At 48.0% G+C, this 22,992-nt stretch overlaps 1 protein-coding gene across 2 annotated transcripts in view; it reads left to right on the top strand.

Annotated features, from left to right (window-relative positions):
* TRPC7 (transient receptor potential cation channel, subfamily C, member 7) overlaps positions 1 to 22,992 on the top strand; it is a 112,650-nt gene that overhangs the window by 62,469 nt on the left and 27,189 nt on the right. For both annotated transcript variants that reach the window (XM_004686751.2, XM_012727687.1), the window contains exons 4-6: positions 4,359 to 4,523; positions 11,318 to 11,534; positions 21,395 to 21,628. In XM_004686751.2, the coding sequence (XP_004686808.1) occupies positions 4,359 to 4,523; positions 11,318 to 11,534; positions 21,395 to 21,628 (616 nt within the window). The remainder of the gene's footprint in view (positions 1 to 4,358; positions 4,524 to 11,317; positions 11,535 to 21,394; positions 21,629 to 22,992) is intronic.

Here is a 22,992-nt window from a genome sequence, read left to right as displayed (position 1 = left end):
CCTGGGCACAGGGCCTGCTGAGGGGGGATGAGGAAAAGTCTGTTGGTGAATGAATGAACGGATAAATTTGGATAAACCCACAAACTAAACTCATAAATGACTGGCACCTCCACTTCTCTGCTTCCCTCCTTAACGTCCAGGGCATGAGAAATTAGCCAAGGCAAAATGGGTAAAAGAGAATTAGCACCACAGAACCCAAACCTACAAATGCTCCAAACAGGAAGTGCAGCCCAGAATGAGTCTCACAGAGCTGGACCTTCCCCACTAAGAAAAGCCACTATGGGTAGCACGGTGGCTCCATCCCTCTATTTGCACAGTTCCAGTCACAAAGGAAGTATAAACAAATGTTGACCAGCGAGGTGGAAAGTCTTGGCCACAGTCACACTGGACATCAAAGGAGGTTCCCCTGAAAAGTCATTTTTCTCCACAAGCAGTAGATTTCATAAATTTTTCTCATGCTAAGTGACTCTTTAGCTTATCATATCATGCATTGCCTCATCTCTTTATTCTGAAAAGAAGGCCTAGTGTCAAAGAGAAAAATCTGTACATACGGGATATGGAAATCACAAAGTCTCAAAACCTCGGGGCCTCGAATGCAGTCCTCTTCCCCTCCCCCCAGAAAGGGCAAAAAGCAGGACTTAACAGCCCTAAAGGCTCAGGAGGGGAGAGGTGTTAAGGGAAGAGAAGAGCTTTCTAGGTAAAGCTCCTCTCTGACGAGGCTCCACTACCAGCAGATAGGTGAGCACCAGGACCGGGTGAGCAGACATGCTGGGGACCCAGACATGCCTGGCGACAGTGCACTGTGAGCTAATGACCTGGATAAAGCCAGCTGCGTTCCCTGGGTGAAGGAAGAGCAGTGAGGGGCTGCATGGACGGGGCGGCTTTGCTCCACCTGGCTAGGCTACCTGGGCCTTGCGAAAGGTGCCACACTGGAGAAAGTCTAACATTCTGTACCAATGTGGAAGTCAGAATAATGACATGAGGGTGGTGCAAAGCTTCAGGGAACAGGAGGGAGGAAGAAACAAGAGGAAGAGGGGAGAGAAGAGACAGGAAAGGAAAGGAGAGACAGAGACTGATTTTTAGTTATATCAGATTTTGATATAGTGCTTTACATTATAGTGCTTTATACTATAAAGTACTCTATGCACTTTACAAATACTAACTCACTTAATCCTCATTATTAGCATATTTTTCAAAAGAGAGAGGCTGGGCATAGAGACAGCAATCTGAGAGTGTGTGGCCAGCCTGTGGCAGGGCCAGGCCGCAAACCTAGTCGTGCCAGTCCCCACCCGCATCAGGAAGGACTTAGATTTTGCAGGAATGCATGTGGCCCATGGGTGGGCCACCCATTAAACCATGCTAACAAGACTCAAAATTTTGTTAAAGGATGTTTATGGGTCTTCAACAATTACCTATTCTTAACACATCAGACATTTCCTTGTTAATTAATATAAAGCAGGGAAGCGTGAAGGGGATGGTTTGCCTTGTGAGGCCGAAGAAAAACAGGAGCCCATGTATGAATAAAGGCAAAGTAGGGCCCAGACTGGCCAGTGTGCCCAAGAGCTCCCACAGCATTATTTTGTCATTGTTACGAGGAACGGGGAGGATCAGGGTCAAGTGAGATCACTGGGTTGGGGTGAATTTTCCAGGTCCAGTAGCTACTTGGGCTCTGGTATCTCCCCAGTCTCAGGTCCGGTTTCCCAGTTGCCCCTTCCCACCAGCCTCCTTTTCTACTATGGGAAAAGCTCTCTCCTGTACCTCTTTGCAGTCTAACTTCTCTGACTCGCTCCCCACCTCCCCCAGTTCTGTGGGTGTGGCTTCCTTTATTTTTCTCAAGAAGCCCGCTCAGCACAGGGAAGCCCACCTTAAGAGTCTCAGCGCCAGACCGTTACAAACCCCCACTGCGGAGAGCGTGACTCACGCTGTCGGGGAAAACCAGGTGGTGGCTTCAGCTCTTCACTGAAGAACTTTCCTAGAAAGCACCACTCTCCGTCCAGAGCTGTCAGGGCAGCGTGGCCTGTGCAGAGAGGACTAGGAGTGTGCGGCTTCTGGTCACTCCTTTCTGTGAGCCACATGCCCAAGCCAGCCAGCCTGGGACAACACTGATGTGCTCAGCTCCCACGGCTCCAAGCCATGGGGCTTTCTTCCACAGCCTCCTCTCTGAACCTGCTTTTGAGACAACCCTCCAAGCCCCCCAGTTCTTCCTGCCTTTGTTCCAGGCTGAGCGCCCTTTTGGTTCAGGCTCTCTAGCGTCCTGCTGCTGTGCTTCATGTTACCCTCATCTTCCTTGGATGGGTGACATTTTACTCTGCTTAAAAAGCACAGTGGAGAAAAGTCCTTGGCTGCACACTGCACTTGCGTCACAGGGCTGTCTCCAAAGACACACACACATACAGAAATGCCCACATACAGACCGACCACAGCTGTGGTTTCCACTCTCTGTTGCCATCAGCTTTCCGGGAACATATTTTATCCACAAATAAGCAGCACAGTTGGGCTAGGCTGCCCTCTTGGCTCAGGGCAGAAACAGGGCCTCAGTGAGCTGTCCCCATTTAGGCTGGCGGCTGCTTGAGGCAGGGACTGCAGAGTGGGTGTGGTCCCCAAGTGTTCACAGAGATCGCTCTCCTGTTCCTCTACTGCCCAGTTTGTTGTGCTGGAGGGAGCAGACACAGTGGGACCGACAGGCTCTCCCTGATTCACAGAGGCTGACAGTGGGGGTTCAAGCGAGTCCTACAGAGCAGCTGCACCGCACGGAGTCCCGGGGCAGTTGTTAACCCCACTGTTCCATGGGCCTCTATCCCTCCTAATCAGACAGCAAGTCTCTCCAGAGCAGGGCGACGGCAGCTGAGAAACCAGACTGCCACGCACACCCTGGCTGCCTGCCCCGTCTCTAGGGCCTGTGCCATGGCCGGGCCCTGACACATCTGCAAGATGTGTGCTCTGCTTTGCTGTGAAGCAGAAAGAGCCCAGGAAAGCTTAGCACCCCCCGCCCCCGCCTGCAGTATTCCTTATTCTTTTCTTGGAGGAAAAGAGCACCATAGTTGCTACGAATCTAATAACCCTATAGAAAAGCCTCTCTTGCAGCTCATATTTGAGGACTCTTATGAAGGGCTGCTGCAGGGCCAAGGAAACCTTTGAGAGTGTCCTCCCAGATCACCTGGCTGCTACTGCGAGTTTCCAGAAGCTAGAAATAAGAAACACAGAGTTTTTAAATAGCTCTATTTATAATGTTTTTATCATGAAAGGGAAATGATTTGCATTTCCCAGAAATCACACACATCCTCTCAGCACCCAATGGGATGAAAATGACTGCCGTAAGCTCCAGGGACCCAGCTGAAAAGTCAGTCTCCTTGAAGAACACCCAGCCTACCACCCCAGTTCGGGGCCCAGCTCCTGTGCCTTATCCTTATCTTCAGTAGGCAAAGAGCAGATGTACCAAAAGCAAATAAGGACTTCCCCACTCACAGGAGGAAAGTGAGCTAATGAGTATCATTTTCTCAAACATAAGCTTTATTACCATAATTTTCTTTAATACCACCTATTACCAGTTTCCACTAGGACTCAGAGGCAAATGCCCAAGAAGAACCAAATGTGTGCAGAAATTAGATGTTTGGTAGCAGCAACTCAGGTTAACTTGCTGTAGCGGGCAGAGAGAAGCGGACAAGTTTATGAAACTAGAGGTGTCTCCTGGTCTGACGAGCGACTGCAGTGTGCTACAGAAAGCCATGGACCCAAGCCAAACACCACTGGCACTCGGGGAGGAAACCCCGAGGGGTTTCAACACATCCTCTGCAACTGTACAAACGCTATTGAGAATTGTCCTTAGATTACATTAAAAAAAAAAAAAAGGGAAAATTTTCTATATTATCTCATTTAATTCTGAAGACAGGGCTCTGTTCTGCAGATGACAGCAATGAAGTCGCTGGCCCGAGCAGCCAGTTGCATCTAGCTAGTAAATGGGAAAGTGAAGCTCAGATCCAGGTGGCCTCCAAGACCCCATTCAGCGCCATCCATTCCTGCCTGTGGCATCCCAAATGAACTCTGCCCACAGGCCAGTCTCCCTGGACTGGAGACAAACACTGTTCAAGAAGCTAGGCAGATTCCTGTGCTGAGGCTCCTGCAGGGCCTCACCTCTAGGAGCTGGTACGGCCAGTTCTGGCTGGCCACTGCAGAGACCCCAGGTCTCCACATCAGAGGGGCCCGCCTGGCATGTGGCCCCGCGGCTTTAGCTCTGACACCCATGCGCCTCCTCAGATGGAAGTTTCCACCCAAGCTACTCAGAGGTCATATATTGTTCAAGTGCCACTGATGCCATTTTCCTGTTTGCGTTTTGTTTTGTTTTTGTTTTGTTTTTACAGTTCGTTGCTCATCCTAACTGTCAGCAGCAATTGCTTACCATGTGGTATGAAAATCTCTCAGGCTTACGTCAACAGTCTATCGCTGTGAAATTCCTGGCTGTCTTTGGAGTCTCCCTAGGCCTCCCTTTTCTCGCCATAGCCTATTGGATTGCTCCGTGCAGCAAGGTACAGACTGCTTAAGGTGCATGTCGTTTGCGGTTCTTTCTTTTCTCTTCTTAAAACCTTCAGCTGATTGTTTCTCACATTTAAAGAAAAAAGCCTTGAGGTAAAATGAAGTAGAACATCACAGAAATGTTAGGAGAGGGGAACAATGATAAAATGGTAAATTTTCAAAATCAAGGTATACCTGATCAATAACAGAATAAAAAGAGCATAAAGGCACTTACCCCTTCTAACCATGCAACATGCAAGATGTGTCCTGGACATGTCCTCCATGTTTACAATAGTGGTAATGGGAACAGGCAACTTTTATTGGCACTTTCTTTCAGCTAAGCCAGTTTCCTGGAAAATCTTATCATTTTACCCCCTCAATTACATTATGATCTATGGGCTTTATGAAGCAGATTCAGAAGAGAGAAATACATGTAAAGTGGGAGTCAAACACAGCACCTGCTGGGATGCTGCAGACCCAGGGCATCATCATCCCACGTTCCCTGGCTTCCTTGATAGGGTTCTGGCTGACATGGGCAGCTAATTAGGTCACAAGAAGAAAAAAAGAAAAAGGAAAGAGGAGGTTAGCTGGAAAGGCACAGAGCTGGGCTCTTTGATCACAGAGAAGGGGACTGTCTGGCGCCTGCTGGGAATAGGAGAAGAGCCTGCAGGCGCCAAGTAGCCAGCACACCCCCCCCCCCAGCCACTTCACGGGAAGCCACAGAACGCACCTAATTCACTCCAGCTTCAGGCAAGAGTTAGCACCTGTAAGACCAGACCAAGCAGAAACGTTGAAATATGTTTCGTGGGTTTAAGATGGTCACTACAGATCCCAAAACTGCATTTACTAGTGATATATTTTGAAAGGAATTACGCTTAAGTAATAGCACTTGGTAGACGAAATATAGCTATAGGGAGATTAGCTCCACAGGAAATGTAATTAGCTAATGAGATTAATAAAAGTGCCAGCAGTGAATGGTCCCTCTTGTCAACTCCACTGAGAGGGGACTCATGCCAGGATAAAGGTCCCAGACTGCAGGGCTGCAGAGATAGCCCCCTCACCAGACAGGCAATAGGCAGTAGACTGACTGCCTAACAGCGGGGGGTGGGGGTAGGGTTTACAAGGAAAGAGTAGGACCCAAATTCCTTTTCAGAAAGGCTTCAGAAAGACAAGTCCTCATACCAACTACTTGCAGCCTTCCACTTTATAAGAATTTTGTCTCCTTAGCAGTCTACCATGCCTAAAATCAGAGTCCCCAGATGGTATACACATTGGTGAAGGCAATTTTTTCTGGCCTGGGAAGTTGATAAAGCATGCTGAATGGGGGAAAGAAAAACTACCCATACTTAAAACTGTGTTAGACTGGTTGTTGGTTTTAGGCACATTTTCAAAGTGGAATTTCCTAACCTACACTTCAAATCAAATTACTGTGCACCTAGTGCACAGATGAACAGGGATACTTGTCTCCAAAGTCTCTAATCCCCAAACTAACTCTAGGCTGCTCAGTCATTAAAATGATATTGACAGCAATTTGGTAGAGGAAACACTGTCAACCCTCACTTTTGTTATGAAATGTGACAGCTTTCAGGAGCCTAGAACTAGCCCACACTAGCTAATCGGTTTAGGGCAATACTCATAAAGATATAAGGCAGCTGCTAACTAAAGTCTTTAGATTTCAGTAGGCCCCAGAAGAAACTTGGCCAGTATTATACAGATATCACCAATCCCTAGCCGTCCCCCCGCCAAAAAAAAAAAATCTGTGTAAGGGACTTTCTTGGTCCCAGTAAGCCCATTCCATGTCGTCATGGAATGTAAGGATAGCACATAGAGAAAGGTGCTAGAATGCTCTGGAAGAAATGACTGCAGGAAGGTTTGACCCCAAGGATAGGGCTTCATCTCCTTTGTTCAGATACATGTCCAACTGACATTTGATGCTCTTGACACATCCAATGAGGCGAATAAAACAGAGCACACAAATAAACATGAGTTAGTCATGAAGCCATGTGAGGTGTCTGTGCACTTTCTGGGCCCCATGTCTGAGAGGTATGCAGCGAGGCTATGCCCACAGCTGAGCGACAAGTCTTAAGTCTGTGGCATGAAATGATTCTTGGTGGCACCGCTCATTACAAGAAAAGATTCCCTCATTAAAGAGCTTGTCAAGCTTGCTCTAAGGCAGCCACAGACAGATAAAACAGCTAAGATATTTTTAGTCTTTCACCATTTAGAAAGAAATCTTTCAAGTTTGGCAGAGATATTATATTACCAGGGATTACAGAGGGGTCACATCTTCCATTGGAAGAAATAAGCCCTCTTCAAAAGCTCCTGATGCTGGGAATGGAATGTCTCCCAAGAGGAAGAGCACAGAAGTGAATCTCATGTTGTGCTATACCACCTCCCCAGGGTCACAACTTTTCTGTCTGTCTGGTAATTCTACAAAAAAGCCAGTGTCATTTTACCAATTTCATATCTTAATGATATTATTATTAGTCCTCCCCCAAAGAAATTAGGCCTTGATGTTCTTTCATCAGTGCATTAATGTCACTACTAAACCTCACCAACTGGTTCAAGTCCATCAATATCTACTGTTGAGGTTTCTGTTTCCAAACTATTGGAATATTTTACTTCCTAATAGTTGCCATCCTAATCTAAGGGTTATTTTTGTATAGCAAAGTTACTTAATTAGTTTGTAAAGATGACCTCATTATTTCTTCTCTCTTAAATTCCCAAACCATCCATTCTGTTTTGACAGTTTCTGAGGGACTCAGAGAAAGGCAGCTAAATTAGGTGATAAGGTCAACGGTGTCAACAGAGGTTCAGCTTGCTAACGTGGTGGTAAGGAAGGAACGTCCATAGTGGTGGTGACTGCAGGTCTGGGCATGGCTAGGTCTGGCAGGGCCAACAGGGAAGCAGGGGATATCTTCTACTGTTTCTCTTCTAACCCCAACACCATAAAGTCAGGCAGCCGCAGGTCTCACAGACCTCTTGGAGCGCTCTCCATCCTCTCAGCATAGTCTCCACTGCTGAAGGGCCTATGACTTACTGAGCTGTTTTCCACCCTTTGGTATTACATTTGGAAACCTTATGTAGGTTGTTTGTTAGAATCTGAGAGCTGAGAGGATAACAGTCACCCTCAAAAGGCCCAAATACTATTTCTTTAGGGCACTTCTATAGGTAGGCTCGGACAGAAGTGGGCATCATGAAAGTACTGAGGAACCACACAAGTTCTAATAATAAAGGTTCAAGAGAAAAAGTGGATTTCCTCCATTACCTGTTCAATCTTCACTGTTCAATTATCTTTATAAATTAGTCCCAGGACTCAGGCAGGGAGAGCTATAAACAACTTAAGATGCCTTTGTACTTGATGCCTTTGTTGTTAGTTAAAAGCTATCAGTCCTCCCTGCCACATAACTCTTGCTTGGAGAAATAGCGAAGTGTCAAGGGTCACTCTCAAACCACCCACCCCCTCCACCTCAACCATCACAAACAGCAGCAACAGCTGGTGAGTAAGGTTTAAGGGACACTGAAGCTTCTGAAGACCCAGCTCTGCCTTGCCACAGCTGCAGTGTTTGTAACAGGGTCCTCAAACCAAGTGGTCTGGGGCCTGTCAGGAGAGGACAGAGGCCTCTGTGTTCCCTTCATTTGTCTCTACCCGAAATGTTCAAGAAAGACTAGCATCATGATTGTGGAAGCACTGCCATTGAGGAGAAATGTGTGCCAAGAAATGAAGCATTTTTTGTTGTTCTTATGTTACTTATGAAAGCCTCTGCCCTCAAGTCCAACACCAGTTCCCTGCTGGGATAAGACTTTTTTTTTTCTTTAATTAATGAAGTGCCATTGTTTTACATCTTGCTAATACTCTGACAACAGAGAATCCCTTCCCTTTGGCGTGGTCACTGTAGCTCTTCTACCTACAGTCCTTTACCACATGTGCTCGCCTCGCCACACCCCTTCCCTTCTCTCTCCCTCTCTCCCTCCTCTCTTCAGTGCCTCAGACCTATGGTCAGTTTTCAAGGATTGGTTTTAGAGCCAAAATGTGTCTCATTAACATACTTAGCTCTGGCTGAGCCTTCTATATTCTTTCCCCATCTCTCTACTTCCAACGATAGTTTTAGCCAGTCTCTCTTCCCACTAGAAGATTTGTAACTCTGAAGCAAAGTCCAACTCTCAAGAGCATCTTTTAAGCTCATCACCATTAGGACCCAACATCAAGTTGCACATGAATAACAGCCCCACAGGCTCATGGCATAAATACATAAGGATCTGGATGAACCATCCTTTGTGGACACTTGATTGACAAGAGTCAGTCAACTTTTTTTTTAAGTATCCCATTCAACAAAGTCCCTGCAGCCAGTGCCACAAATTGAATGCTTCCTATGTATCACCTCAACCTTTTGCAGCAGGTACTATTTTACCCCCATATTACAGATGAAGACCCTGAGACATATGAGATTAAGTAACTTGACAAAAACTGTGGGCTGTAATTAAAACCTAGGGTCTACAGCTCTCCAGACCCAGCCTTAAACACTGTATACAATATATGAGCTCACACACACAGGCATACATGCCCACCCTCTCCCACCCCATTTAGAGCAGCAGGTTTAGAGCCTTCAGTGCTGAAAGCCAACACCTTCCTGCAACTAACTGACATTGGAAGGAGCTTGATTCAGAGTTTGAATTGGTAGGACTTTTCTAGAAGGATGGTCAAAACCACCATTAAGACAAACTCTACTCCTTTTCTTTCCCTATAAGCCCTACCTCACATCCCACTATCACTAAGCACCTCTTCCAGCCCCAGAGTGGATCCAGAAGATAATGAGAAAATATCCTGACTAGAGACACCTAGTGGACATCCCTTGGCCCACCAACAAAGGAGGATTCCCCAGCTCTGGGTTAACCATTTCAAGTAACAATCCTGGAGGGAACATGCTGAGGATTCCGCCACTAATTTAAACAGATGCTGACACCTGAAAACCACTCTTGCCTTGAAGATGGGCATGTTTCCTTTTGGAATGTTAGACCCAAAGTTTGCCTTCCTCAGCTTTCCAACTTGTACAAGAAGCCCTTGCTTGAAATCACTGGCAGCTGGCTGTGAGTGAAGTGGCATTTGGTGAGGGGGCTCTGGCGGTGCAGCTGAGAAGAGGGGCAGGAAGCATTCCCAGAGAGCATCTTCAGCCCGGCCCACTCCATGTGGCCATGTGGCACCAGGTACAACTGAGGCGCCAAATTTGTGGTTAGAGCTATGTGCCCAGGGGTGTGGAACAGGGGTGCCAACCAGGTAAAGCAGGTGTTCACCACTGAGTGCTGATGGGAGTTCACCTAGAGCTCAGTCAGTAGCTTCTCCATCCCTCTCACATCATGCATTTCCTATAGTATGAGAACAGAACCCAGTAATTACAGTGGATTATTACCATACTCAAGTATATCAAAGAAACATATCCAGCTATCTAATTGGTAACTGTTACGTTGAATACAGTCATAATTAAGGACATTTTATTTGGCAAAACCCCTGTACATGATCTCCTACTGAGTCAATAATCCCTCTTATGGGCCACATCTCACTCCAGGACTCCTGAGGAGAATGTAAAAACCAGGTGCACAGCCACTAACTGCAACTGAACCTCTACCCTAAAGAAGTACCTGAACTTCAGCAAATATTTCCACTTTGCTCTCGGTAGTAAGAGTGTGACTGGGAAGAGACCCCAATGAGTCCTCCAAGATCTGAGTGGCCTCTGATTAGTATATGGTGAAACAGAGAGCTGTGACTGACACCTGCCCCCCCGTGGGGTGTTTCTGGGGTCACTTAAGGCTCCTGTGCACAATGACACAAGCGACTCATGTATGAGGCCACAAAATCTCAGTAACTTTTTAGAGTCTTGTCACAGAGGCTATGATCTGTACATGAGCTACAATAAAACTAAAAAATTTTAAAGAGAAAACAAAAACATTTTGTGTCTGGAAATTAAATAACTTCTTTGATTAACAAATGAAATTAGGCCTTCCCTGGTGGTGCAGTGGGTTAAAGCACAGCACTGAGAATCTAAAGCCGCTCCGCATGAGTTCGATTCCCGCCTGCCCCAGAGGTGACCACATAGCGTGGCAGACCTCTCCTGACCCGCCCGCTGCTCCCCTCAGCAGTGTATTTCATCGATCTGCCTGTTCTGCTCCCCACTCTGTCTCTGGCGAAGCCTCTCACCGCCCCTGAGCCTCTGGCCTGTACCCCAGTTCTGTATGCACAAATAAATAAATCTTTAAAAAAATGGAATGAAATGGACTGGAAATTATAAAATATTTACATTGAACATTAATGGAAATGTAACATGTTAACCTTTATGTACCTAGCAGGAAATCAATAAAAAATTTGACCAAGATAAAAGAAATACTAAAAATGAACTGCCTAAGCATAAAACTCAAGAAAATGGCCAAATGAACAAAAGAGCAGCAGAGCATATCCAAAGTGGATGATTTTTAAATTCTGAACTCTCTTGAGACAGACTCTTTTCCAGATGGGAAAGGAAAACTCTCCCCGTGGGGTGGTGCTATGGGAATGCACCAGGATAGACAGATGAGTGGTCCTTTCTCTCCACTACTCCACTGAGCTCTAAACGGCAAAGACAGACAGTGCAACACAGACTGGTTAAGCAGCAGCTCACATGAAAGTGCTGGAGAAAATACTGCCTGGGCTAAGTTAGCACTTTCTGCACAAAATGGGGAGTCTCTAGTTAACCTGATAACTAGATGATGTCTAGCGAGAGAGCTGTGCCCACCTACAGCTGCCAACTTAACATGTTCTGGTATCTTTGGTTTCCAGCTAGGACGAACCCTGAGGAGCCCTTTCATGAAGTTCGTAGCCCACGCGGTTTCGTTTACAATCTTCCTGGGATTGTTAGTTGTGAATGCGTCAGACCGTTTCGAAGGCGTGAAAACCCTACCTAATGAAACCTTCACAGACCACCCAAAACAGATCTTCAGAGTGAAAACCACACAATTCTCCTGGACAGAGATGCTCATCATGAAGTGGGTCTTGGGTAAGCAAACACTCTGGCTCTTGCTCTCCCCTCCCCTACTTATCACAGGGCCTTGATCGCTTAGCCCCTTCCTCTCCTCCCGAGTATACTATGGGCAGACAGAGTGGTGAGTGAATAACCAACAAGAAAGCAGTCAAAGTCAACTTCTGTACATGCTGGTGTATAAGATACACCCACTTGTAACAAACATGCCAATTTTGAAAGGAGATGTTTTGGGGAAATTCATTACATTCTTTTTACTGCATACATTGAAAGTGACTGCAAAGTAACTTTGATTATTTAAGCCTGCCAAAAGTCATAGGGAAATCAAGTTCTGCTTCTAGAAAAGAGTAAAAAAAATGCATAGCTTAAGAGCTGTTTTTTGTTATTAGTAAATATAGCATACTGTAGAATCGTGGGCATAAAACAAAATCTAACAAAAGGAATGACATTTTCTCATTATTTGTGTTAATGAGCATAATGATGCTATGAAAATCTTTCTAGTTATAGTGTGTGCACTAAAATTGCCTCACTGACTAGTTCTGAAAGGCTACCTCTCTTCTGCCCATGAGAACACTCAGTAGGAATGATCGAGGCAAAAGAAAACTGGAAAAGGTTAAAATTGAATATGGCAGATGTGGTATAGATTTTTCTAAAATGAAAAACTGATTTAAAAAAAACGACTTGGTAGGAAAAAAATTTTAAATTACAAAAGCTCCAATACATAACCGAAGGGCATCAATACATTTGTCAGTTCATATTTAAAAAAAAAAACCTGATTTGGGTGGAAATATACTGCTTACAACAAAACTGAAGCTACAAAAGACTGAAAAAATGTCAACTATGTCACATCAACATTAGATCAAATCATTAAAAAGCCTTAATGGTATTCCTATCAGATTTGCTTCCTAGAGAAAACGTCAATATTAGTATAGTTTTCATTATGGTATATTCACAAACATTGAGTCAACATGCATTCAGGGTCAAAAAACACCATAAATCCACGAAACCACAAAAAAAAAACTTGTAAAGTCAGTCAGTCTCACATGGCCTGACTAACTATGAGATAGCCCACGGGAGCCACTGAAGAGCACCCTGCAAATGCCCAAGCGGAGGACATCCTGGGACTAGGGCCTCTAAACTGGACCCCTAACAGGCAGGCGAGTGGAGCATGGTTTGGTGGAAAGAGCAGAGGCAGGAAAGCGTGCCTGCTTCCTGGGGCTGTTCATCAACTCGGTCTGTGACCGAGACTCAGGCAGTGGAGACACTGGTATCAAAGCTGAGAAGGGACACTGCAGCCCGCTGCAGGGTGACTTCTAGGGCCTGACTAACACCGTTCAGGCTATCAGCTCTCCCTGGTATCCTGCCCCCAGGGTTTAACTAGACACTTTAACACAAGGCACTTTGCAATGGACTGAATGTTTGTGTCCCCAAAACTTACATGCTAGCACTCCAGTCCCAATGGAAGCTGTAGGAGATGGGGCCTTCCGAGGGTGATTAAGTCATGAGGGCAGCACCCTTGTAAAAGAGACCCAGAGAGCCCTCTCACTGTCTGCTGTGTGAAGCAGTCTGCACCTCAGGTCCTGCGTTCTAATGTAAACTTCTGTACTTTATCTTATGTGTTTTGGTTTTTTGAATTTTGTTCTTAATTGTACCCTTTAGCCTGACACTTTGTGACACAACACGTAATCACCTCAGCCCTCCTGAATGCTAATCTCTGTCTCTTCAACTCACGGTGACTGCCCTTCATGGCGCTGGGACCCTCTCCCGGCAATCACCTGGAACACATGTCCAGAAAGAAAGGCAGGATGAGCAGGTGGCTTACCTCATTTGTCCTCCTGCGCCATTTCCAAAGTGTGAAGAGTTTCCTTTTTTCTTTCTGTAACTCCCTCGTGGCTGGTAGTAGAAAATAGGACTCTTTCTAAACTAGAACCACAAACATAAAAGAAATTGAATATATTTAATAATAATGACTTCTTAGTAAATTCTCCCCATCTTCGACTATCCCATCAATTTAAATGTCTTTGACAACATGAATAAGTATCTATATAGCTTGCTTTCTCTCTTCCTTCAGGTTTCTTTTCAAATTTTACCTTACCAGAGAAACAGAACGTCCCCCACTCTGGTAACTGTCAATAAACACCTGACTGAAAAGAGGAAGCAAGCCTTGAGGAAGCCTGGGTGAAAGGATCAGTGTGTGCCAGAGGGCTGGAAGGGCGGCAAGCTGGGAACTCAAGTAACACCAAAGAAACCAGTGCAGCTGCAGCAGAGCAAACTGGGAGGAGAGAGAAGAGGCGAGGCCAAGGCTGAGGGATAGGCCGTCAGATCATGCAAACTTTGGTACAAAGTTTAGGCTTTTTTCCAGCAGTAACAGGCAACCACTGGAGGGCCCTGGGCACAGAACTAAGCTCTTCGGTCTGAGTTTCTAACAGACCTCTGGCTATTGTATTGACAACAGGTGATTCTGAGACACACACACAGGGACACCAGTTAGGAGGCCTCAGCAATGATATAGAAAGGAAGCAGTCAGCTGATTCTATTTTGAAGGGAAAAGAGACAAGATTTTGTACTGCATTGTCTGTAAGATATGAAGAGAGCAGGTAACGAAAATTCCAAGGGTTTTAATTCAAGCAGTGGTGTTCTACAGAGTCGGCCACTAAGATAGAAAGGCCGGGGAAGGAGCTATTTGGAGAGGGGGCTGAGATGGAAATCAAGAGCTCAGCTTGAGTCATCTATTAGACATGGGAGTGGAAATGTCAAGTAGCCACTAGAGATACCTGTTTCAGGTTCAGAGGAGAGGCCGGGCTGGAGACACAAACCGGGCATGTCAGTGTACTTAAAGGAAATTACATGCAATCACCTGTGAGTGTGGAGAGAGGCCCAAGGCCCAGTAGCAGCGTGGTACAACATTTAAGGGGAGGGGAGAAGCAACTAGTGAAGGAGACCTTAGGGTACGAAGAGAGCCGAGAATGGTGTCCAGAAGCCAGTCAAAATAACTGTCAAGAACTGGGACGTGGTCACCTCTGTCAAACGCTGCTGATGGATCAAGCGACAAGGGGCCTGAGTGCCACCCACTGGCTTTGGAAGCCAGGTTCCTGGGCAGCAAGGGAGAATGGGATCCAGTAGGCAAGAGGCGAGCTGAGCCCTTGAGGAGCCCGAACTCCGGAAGTGGAGGGAAGGCAGGAGGTGAGGGCACAGGGCAGGCAGCCCTGTAGATGCAGGGGTGGGAGCAATCAGAACTTCTTTCTGACATTGTTTAGATTTTCTCAACAAATATGTTCTAGTTATGAAGCGCTCTATTCTGTATCAGGCACTGTGTCTGATCTGGGAACGCAACTAGAAAAAAAGATTAATGTTGCTAAATATTATCAGGACCTCTTTAATTAATACAAAGGACAAACCTAGAGGGAAAGATTTTGACGCTGCATCCGAGTGGGAGAAGGTATTTTGTGCTGGTACCTGAGGCCAGCAGGTGACCCACCCTCTGCTCAGACACTGAGTGGACTCAAGTAGCATCAAGCCCCCAGGATGGAGTCTGCATCTCCTCCCAGGCACTAGATCAGCTTGAAGCCTGGGATCGGCTAGAAATACAACACTACAGTTCTTTTCTCTCACGATGTAACTTACTTCTAAATGCAGCACTTTGGATATAGAAACCCAAATCAATTCTCCTTCTCTACCAGAAGCAACCCCAGAACTGAACTTGGGACTTTAATCCCAACCTGCATGGACTGCATGGACAGAGGCTGGCCACAGAGAACGGCCTTGTCCAGGTGGGTGGCTTCAGCTCTCCTCACACCCACACCTCTGCATCTTCTCAGCAGCTTCAGGGATCGACTTACCGCCGACATACTCTGTGCCTCAAAACTCTTGACTGCTTTCCATGTGCCTCAGCGTGACCACAATGTCACTACACGGGCCTACACAGTCCCCCAGCTCTCCACCCTGTACGACCACAGCTCCTACCACTTTCTACCTCACCCTTCTACTCCTACTAGGTCCTTGCTGCTTCAAAGCCTTTGCCTGGGCTGCCCTGTGTTTGGAGAATTCTTCCAGCAAGTAGCTGTCTGCCTCACCGCTCACCTCTTCAGGTCTTTGCTCAAAGACCTCCTGCTCAAGGGAGGCCTTTTGCAACCAATTTAAACCCCCAAGTCCCTCCATCTGCACTGTCCTTCACTCCTCTTCTTCTCCCCAACAGTTAACATCGGAGGTCACACGACACGCTTTCCTTTCTTCCCTGCATGTCTGAACTGTTACTGATAGTTCGGAAATCAACGAGCTTGTAGTGGCCTCTTCTCATGCCTGGCAGCATGCTCTCCATCTGGGCATCTGAGCTGCCGTGCCCACGGAGAAAGACCTCTTTCTGTGGCCGCACAGTGCGACACTGCCTGGGCCTCCCAGCCCCACCTCCTCCTGGGCATTCGGATTCCCCCTCCAGGGCTGTGCAGGTCTGTAGAAGGGCCAGCTCCAATTAGAAATACATTCTTCCTTCATTCCAGATGCTTTACTTGGTCACAACAGGAAGAAGAAAATTCTAGGTTGTCCATCCAGGAAATTTAAGGCACAGGCAAAAGGGAGAGATACAAGTAAGCAAAGACAGAGGTAAAAGAAAAACCAGAACTTAACAAGGAAGTCAAAAGAAGGTGGTGCTGGAGGGAGGAGGGGTGACCCTGCTGGCAGACACGTGTGCTCTGCAGAGCTGTCAGGTGAGGTGCTTTGGGGACAATAACTCACCTGGACAGCCTGGAGAACGTGCAGTGTCAGCTCAGACCACAGAACCGATGGCTACTGCCTGGGGCTTAAGCATGAGGCTGGGGTAGTTGAAAGAGCTTATAGAAAAGCTTTTCGACTGGAGACTGTCCTCTGGAGACGCGCATCAGAGGGCCATGTAACATCAGTTTCCAGAAAGCCCCAGGGTGGCGGGCAGGAAGCCATCCTTCCTGCCATCCACAGCACTATCATTTTTCCATCTAAGAAAAGACTCCTGCCCAAACCACTCCTCCAGAACCCGGCGGTGTTTTCTTAAACACACGCTCCAGCACAGAAAGCCCAACCGACTGTGTGAGCGACAACTGCCCAGCAGGCAGGAAGATGCACTCAGGGGCCGCAGAAAGGGAAAGGGCCGGCACCGGTGTGGGAAACCCAGCCCCAGCTGCTTGCCCGCCTCCTCGGGCTCTGCCACGCTGTGATTTTTCACTCATGTGAAATGAGGCTCGAGCTGACCTCTCACCCCATCCCACCCAGGACTAGATATTCTTCGAGGGCTGTACTCAGTCTGAATCCAGAATCACACTATGGAGCCTGGGCCAAGAGCGAAATCACATGGGCTGGCTCCACACCTTACTCTCTTTCCGCGGTGTCTTTGTTTACTGGGGTGGGACAGCCAAGCAGACAACCCTCAAACAACCTGCCCCAGTCTCTCCCAGCACGTCAGACAGTGCTGCTGCTCTTCTTAGCGGCTGTCAGCTGCACAGTCTGTTCTCGTGTCTGAAAGCTCTTTCTGGGGCCTTCACCAGCTCTCTTGCTGCCAACTTCCATCCCCCTCCCTGACGTTTGAGCCTTGACACTGAGCCTCTCGGGAGCCTGTTCTCCCTCACTGCACGGCCACGACCCCGTCCAGCACACCGTGGCGCCAGCCCCTCCTCCACTCACGCCAAGCATCGCCTCCTCCATGAATTCATTCACTCCCTCATTCAGTCAACAGACACACGTCGGGCCTGGCACTCTGCTGGGATCAGTATTATAAAGCTTCTCCCTGCTCTTCTCCACCAAGAGCCCCCTGGACATTTTCATGACAGCATCGGTCAGCATATAGCACAGCTTCATGGACACATTTGTCTCAGGCACCAGACTGAGCTTGCTAGAGTAGAGATGCCACCTTCTTGGCTTCTGAATCCCCCAAATGGAGTCGGGCGCACACTCAGCGAGCAACAGTGTCTGTCTCACTCAGAGTGGGCCAAAAGTTGCACAGTGGCAGGAGGCGTGCGCCTGGCGGAGGGAATGATGGGTCACAGCACAGTGGAAGGCCAGGGTGCGGGACCGCGTGTGTGCCCTTCAATGGCCTGCCCTCTTCGGACACGAGTGTTTTCATCTGTTAGGGGGAATAATCGCAACAGCTCTTTGTCAAGCTAGCCTGAAGACGCAGGGCAGCCCAGACCTAGCACCTAGCAGGTGTTCAGTAATTGTTAGCTGCTAAAATTGGAGAAGAGTAGGAGCTTTGTTAGGAAGTTTTGAATCTATTAATATCACCTTCCTCTCCAGCACACAAATGAATCCTGCCTGTGTCTGAGGCCCAAATTTGTTGCAAAAGACCCGCCTCTGAGATACTGGTTGGATGCCAGTGTCGGAGAGCTGAGAGCTGGTAGGCATGTTCAACCTCCTCTGAGATCACAGAAAAGCCAGTCCTGGTCCATTGCTAAGATGACCTGAGAGGACACAGAACTGCCAGGAGGTTGTCTGGGAAGAAGCTACGCTGCAGGGGGCCAGGACAGAAAAGAGGAGGTTCTGGGGGGGAGAGGCAGGCCCACTGAAGGCATGTGCCTGTTAAGTTCTACCAGACTAAGAAGGGGGTCCTTTCTGAACAGCATCTGAGGCAGAAGGGGATTGAACCTCAATTCAAGTGCCAGGTTGCACCTCAGCAGCCTGCAGGCCACTGCTGAGGACACGTCCAAATGAAGCTATTCACTTCCCCCAAGGTTTTGCAGAATTTCTAAGCCCATTCCTCTGCCAGTTACACTGGCTAATTATCAGTGACCTTGCTCTCTGAGCTCCAAGCATCCCTGAGTAAAGGGGACTTTGCTGGAATGGGGCTCGAGTGCCCGGCAGCCGTCCCCCTGAGCCACTGGGCCATAAATATTCCTCTAACTGACATGCTGGAGGCAGAGACCAAGGCTCAGCCTGGATCTAAAATGCTGAACCACCCTCAGCACCTTGGAAGCAGGGGGCCTGATTTCACCCACTGAAGTAGTTAATTTCACACATTTCCTTTTTCATTAAGCATTCCTGCTGCTCAAACCCTTGGGTCTGTGCTGCTTTTACTCATGGCCTTGGAATAATTTAAATTAGTCTGGGTGAGTTAAGATTTAAATCTAGGAAGATTGATACGGGCACCTAACCATGAGGAAGGGATTTGCAATGAGCAAAACAGAGCTCCTGTATTGTCAGAAAAGTCAGTTTTCTGTAAATAATTTGCATGTGTGATTCACAGAGCTTTTAGTTCTTGAAATTATTCCAAAACTCCCAAGAAACTTAAAGAACTTATGTAAGGTGACACGCCGTGTAAGTTTCATTTGGACGTGTCCTGAGCAGCGGCCTGCAGGCTGCTGAGGTGCAACCTGGCACCTGGAAGGAGGTTCAGTCCCCTCCTGCCTGAGATGCTGTTCAGAAAGGACCCCCTTCTTAGTCTGGTGGGACTTAACAGGCACATGCCTTCAGTGGGCCTGCCCCTCCCCCCAGAACCTCTTTTCTTTCCTGGCGCCCTGCAGAGTGGCCAAGTTGGTACCTGAGCCCAGGGCTGCCTGAATGGTGGCCAGTAGCAGGGCTCAGGGGAGCTACCCCATCTCCAGGACTTGGCTAAAGCAGCACCACAAAGATGAGGATTTCAATTTGGGGATTGAGGAAAGCAATAAGCCAGCCTATCGGTTTTTCTAATAAAGTTCCTCAAATATCTCCTTGCATAGGCACAGATGAAAGCACATTTCAGTGTTGCGAAAACTTACTGCACTGAACGGCCACTTACATTCTGAAAGCACAACCTTGAGAAGTAAGGCTGTGTGAGTGGGGGGCAGTGGGGTAGTGGTGTAGGGGCGGGTGTGTGCGTACTGTGAACAGACCTGCCGTGTGCTGGGATAGTTCCTCTTACAGGGAACTCCAACTGGATGGAGGTGTGCAGATCTAGAGAGAAAGCCAGGTCTCTAAGTAGCTGTTCAGCCCCTGGGCAGGGGCCCAGAGGAGTGAAGATGATGGTCAGGTCTGTCCCCGCTGTGCACAGATGTGGGCCTGTGACCCAGCTGGTCACCACAGCCAGGGCAAAGTCGCCTGTCAGCTCCCAGCATCAACCCAACTCCATGCATCTGGCAGCTGAGGCCTCGAAGGCCGCTGTATTCAATCATGGGTATCTGTCAGCCTGCCGGGGTTTGCAGTCCGAGAGGGAAGGGCAACACAAGCATGCAGCTGGGTCGAATCCAAAGGGGAGCAGCTGCGCAGACCTACCCTGCGCAGACACGGGGGCGGTCATGGGAAAGCGTGATGGCCTCACTTTGGAGCCTGGACTTTATTGCGGGGGCATGACAAATGTACTGGAGAGGGGTGTTATGGGAATGTGAGCTGTACTTGAGTAGGTGACAGGAAGCAGGTGAAAACCGAGAGGGCAGGCCAGACCTCAGAGTCAGCCAGGGGAGGAGCTGCAGAACTGTGGTGCCGCCACAGGGAGTCAGCCAAGGAGTGAGGGGTGCAACGGGGAACTGGGCAGTGTGCCACTGTGAGGGGCAGAGGAGCTTCCATATGAGGTATTTCTGGCACTGAGCGCAGTCTCTGTGTGGTGAGAATTCAGCTTTGCAGTGCTTAGAAAAAGGAAGATACTCACCTGTGGGATATTTACAAGGAAACAAAGGACAAAAAGAAACAGCTTCAGGACGGATGCACTTACTCTGGGGCAGAATGGAAATGGCTGAGGCCTTGGAAAGCCTTTAAGAAAGCCTTAAGGGAGGAGGAGGGAGGAGGCGCCTGAAGGCAGGCCACCTGGAGCTGTGTGACTGCCAGCCAATCCGTGATTCTTCTGTCTCACCCCCAAAACACACTAGTCCCAAGTATGGAGGTGCAGGGGGTGGGGGTGGTCCCACATTACCTCTTCCCCTGGCTTGAAGCTGTCTCTGCCTAGCACACAGTAAGTGCTCAAAATGTTACTGAATTGTTGAGTTTTGATAACCTAAACCAATTGTTTTTTACTGAACAGTGAGGACAGCATTATACAACAGAAAATAAAGCGCAAGTCACAACCAGAGGTCACATATTCTAAATACAGTACAAAACAGGTGAAATCAGTCAGTGATAGGTTTTCTCTAAACCAACATCCCTAAAATATTATCATCTCAACATGGGATTGAGAGCCCAAAACAAAACGGAGCTGTTTTCCTTTTTCTTTTTAATACTCAGCCTTTGAAATCTAGTTGGTATTTCCTACCACACCTCTCAATGCAACTGGCCACACTTCAAGTACTCAGTGTCCATGTGACCGGGGACTAGCAGACTGGACAATGAAGATACAGCGAGACTCACCAAACCGCTAGCCCAGGACACCTCACCCCTGGCTCAGAGCGGAGGGGCTCTAAGAATGGAACACTTTGTTCACGTGCCTCCGCGGGGCCGTTTAATATGAGCGTGAGGACATGTCTTTAAAAATCCAAGAAAATATATATATAAGTGAGGCGGGCGGAGGGGGCTGGAGGCTGGGAGGAATCCGGTAACCCCTGACTAGCCCACCGAAAAGGCCCTGGAAATCAGGAGGAAACTAAGGCACCTGGAGTTAAAAGACTTGGCTGGGTGTTAAGGCAGATGTGGGTCTTTCCGGAATCTCAGTTTTCTTACACTGCATTTAGAAATGGGTGAGTCAACACGATCCCATCCTCCTCGTCCCCCACACCGATGGCCTAAAGGTCAGCGTCCAGTCCTCCTACGAGTCCATCGAGGGACAGGCCTCTCCTCATTCAGGAGCCGGCTTTTCTGTACACTGACGGGAGACTTACCTTTGTGGGGGTCTGGGAGCCCCTAAAGACGCGGCTGTTTGCAGCTGGCTCCAGAGGGCTCCCCTTTCCATGTGTCCCGTGCCCTGGGGCGGTCTGAACGCCTCAGGAACTAAACCGGTGCCTGTGCCCCTCCCGCAGGGATGATCTGGTCCGAGTGCAAGGAAATCTGGGAGGAGGGGCCGCGGGAGTACGTGCTGCACCTGTGGAACCTGCTGGACTTCGGGATGCTGTCCATCTTCGTGGCCTCCTTCACCGCGAGGTTCATGGCCTTCCTAAAGGCCAGCGAGGCCCAGCTGTACGTGGACCAGCACGTGCAGGACGACACGCTGCACAACGTCTCTCTTCCGCCGGAAGTGGCGTACTTCACCTACGGTGAGTGCCCGGGGCCGCGCCCACCTGCGCTTGCAGGTGGCAGCGGGATCCCTTGATGAAGCTGCACCCGCAGCTGGTGATGTGAAGGCGGGAACGTGGCCACGCGAGGCAGCCAGGGGAAACGACTTTAGGGGTGGGGATTTGGGGGAGCTGTCCCAGTCCTGTGTGAACAGGAGGAGGCCAGCCATGCCCAAACAGCGCAGGCCAGCACACTGACCCTGAGGCACCTTGGCAGGTGACTCTGACTGTGGCTCTCGCACAACTTCCGGGAGGGAGAAAGCGGAGCCCCGCATGCGCGTTTGGCAGGTAGCATCTGCGCATGCCCAGTAGCCCAGCCCAGGACATGCTCACAGACGTTTCACCTGTGGACTTATCTTCAGCTATCTCCTCCACTGTCCTCCTAGGAGCAGCTTGTGTATGTGTCTCTCTACTGATGCCCCACCTGGTTGAGTTGCAGACAGTACCTGGAAATGTGGTAGGGAAACCCCTACTGAGAAATGAAGAGTCCTACAGCATGAAAAATTATCCACTCTTCATTTATTGATGGAGAAAATTCACGATTTCAAAAACAAAATGGATGTGGTTATTTCCCCCCAACTGTCAATCAAAGAAAAATGAGTGAAACATGATACTGCATAGGACATTTTCCTTAATGTCACGACTCAGGCTGAATATTGTCCATCGGAGATTCCTGTTTCTCTTATGAAGCCTATGAAGGTCTCACCCAACCTAAGCTTATAAATTATTGCCCTTGCTTTTTTTGTTGTTGTTTCCCCTTGAGCCCTTGGAAATTTTTTGGAGCTCTCCTAGTCTTCACGGGTGTGCCAGCTGTAGGAGAAGAGCGCCCTCTTGTGGTCAATAACATGTTGAGCACTTCCAGGGTCTATGCACCCAAATAGGGAGATGTTAATTTTTCAGATTGTGATAAGGTCTTTTTTCGTGTGGAAAGAGCCCCAAGAAGAAGGAAATCCCTTCATCTAAATCATCACAATGCCCTTTGCTTTTCCATCCATCACATTCTTACAAAGCTGTCCCAGTAGAATATTATTCACTAAAAGTTCTAACTGCTCACCAGCAGCTGATGACAGCTACATCTATCTTAACAAATTATAAGAAGGGATTCGATTATTACAGCTGAGGTTTAACATTTAAATTATAGGGAGAAGAAAAAAATAATCCCTTTTTGGTTTTAGTTTGGAGAAGCCAAGTCCTACGTCCTATTATCCAAATGTGGTTATTTATTCACAGAGGACAACAGATGTATTGGGAAAACAGATTTGTTTTCCCGATTTGCTCTTTATAGACTTCTGAGCTATAACCTTGATGAGAACATAGAGTCTATAATTTTATTATATTTCCAAATG

The sequence above is a fragment of the Condylura cristata genome, unplaced genomic scaffold (genome assembly GCF_000260355.1).
Source record: "Condylura cristata isolate star-nosed mole 26May11 unplaced genomic scaffold, ConCri1.0 scaffold00021, whole genome shotgun sequence".
In the NCBI taxonomy this organism is placed as follows: Eukaryota; Metazoa; Chordata; class Mammalia; order Eulipotyphla; family Talpidae; genus Condylura; species Condylura cristata.
This window is presented reverse-complemented; position numbering and strand designations above follow the sequence as displayed.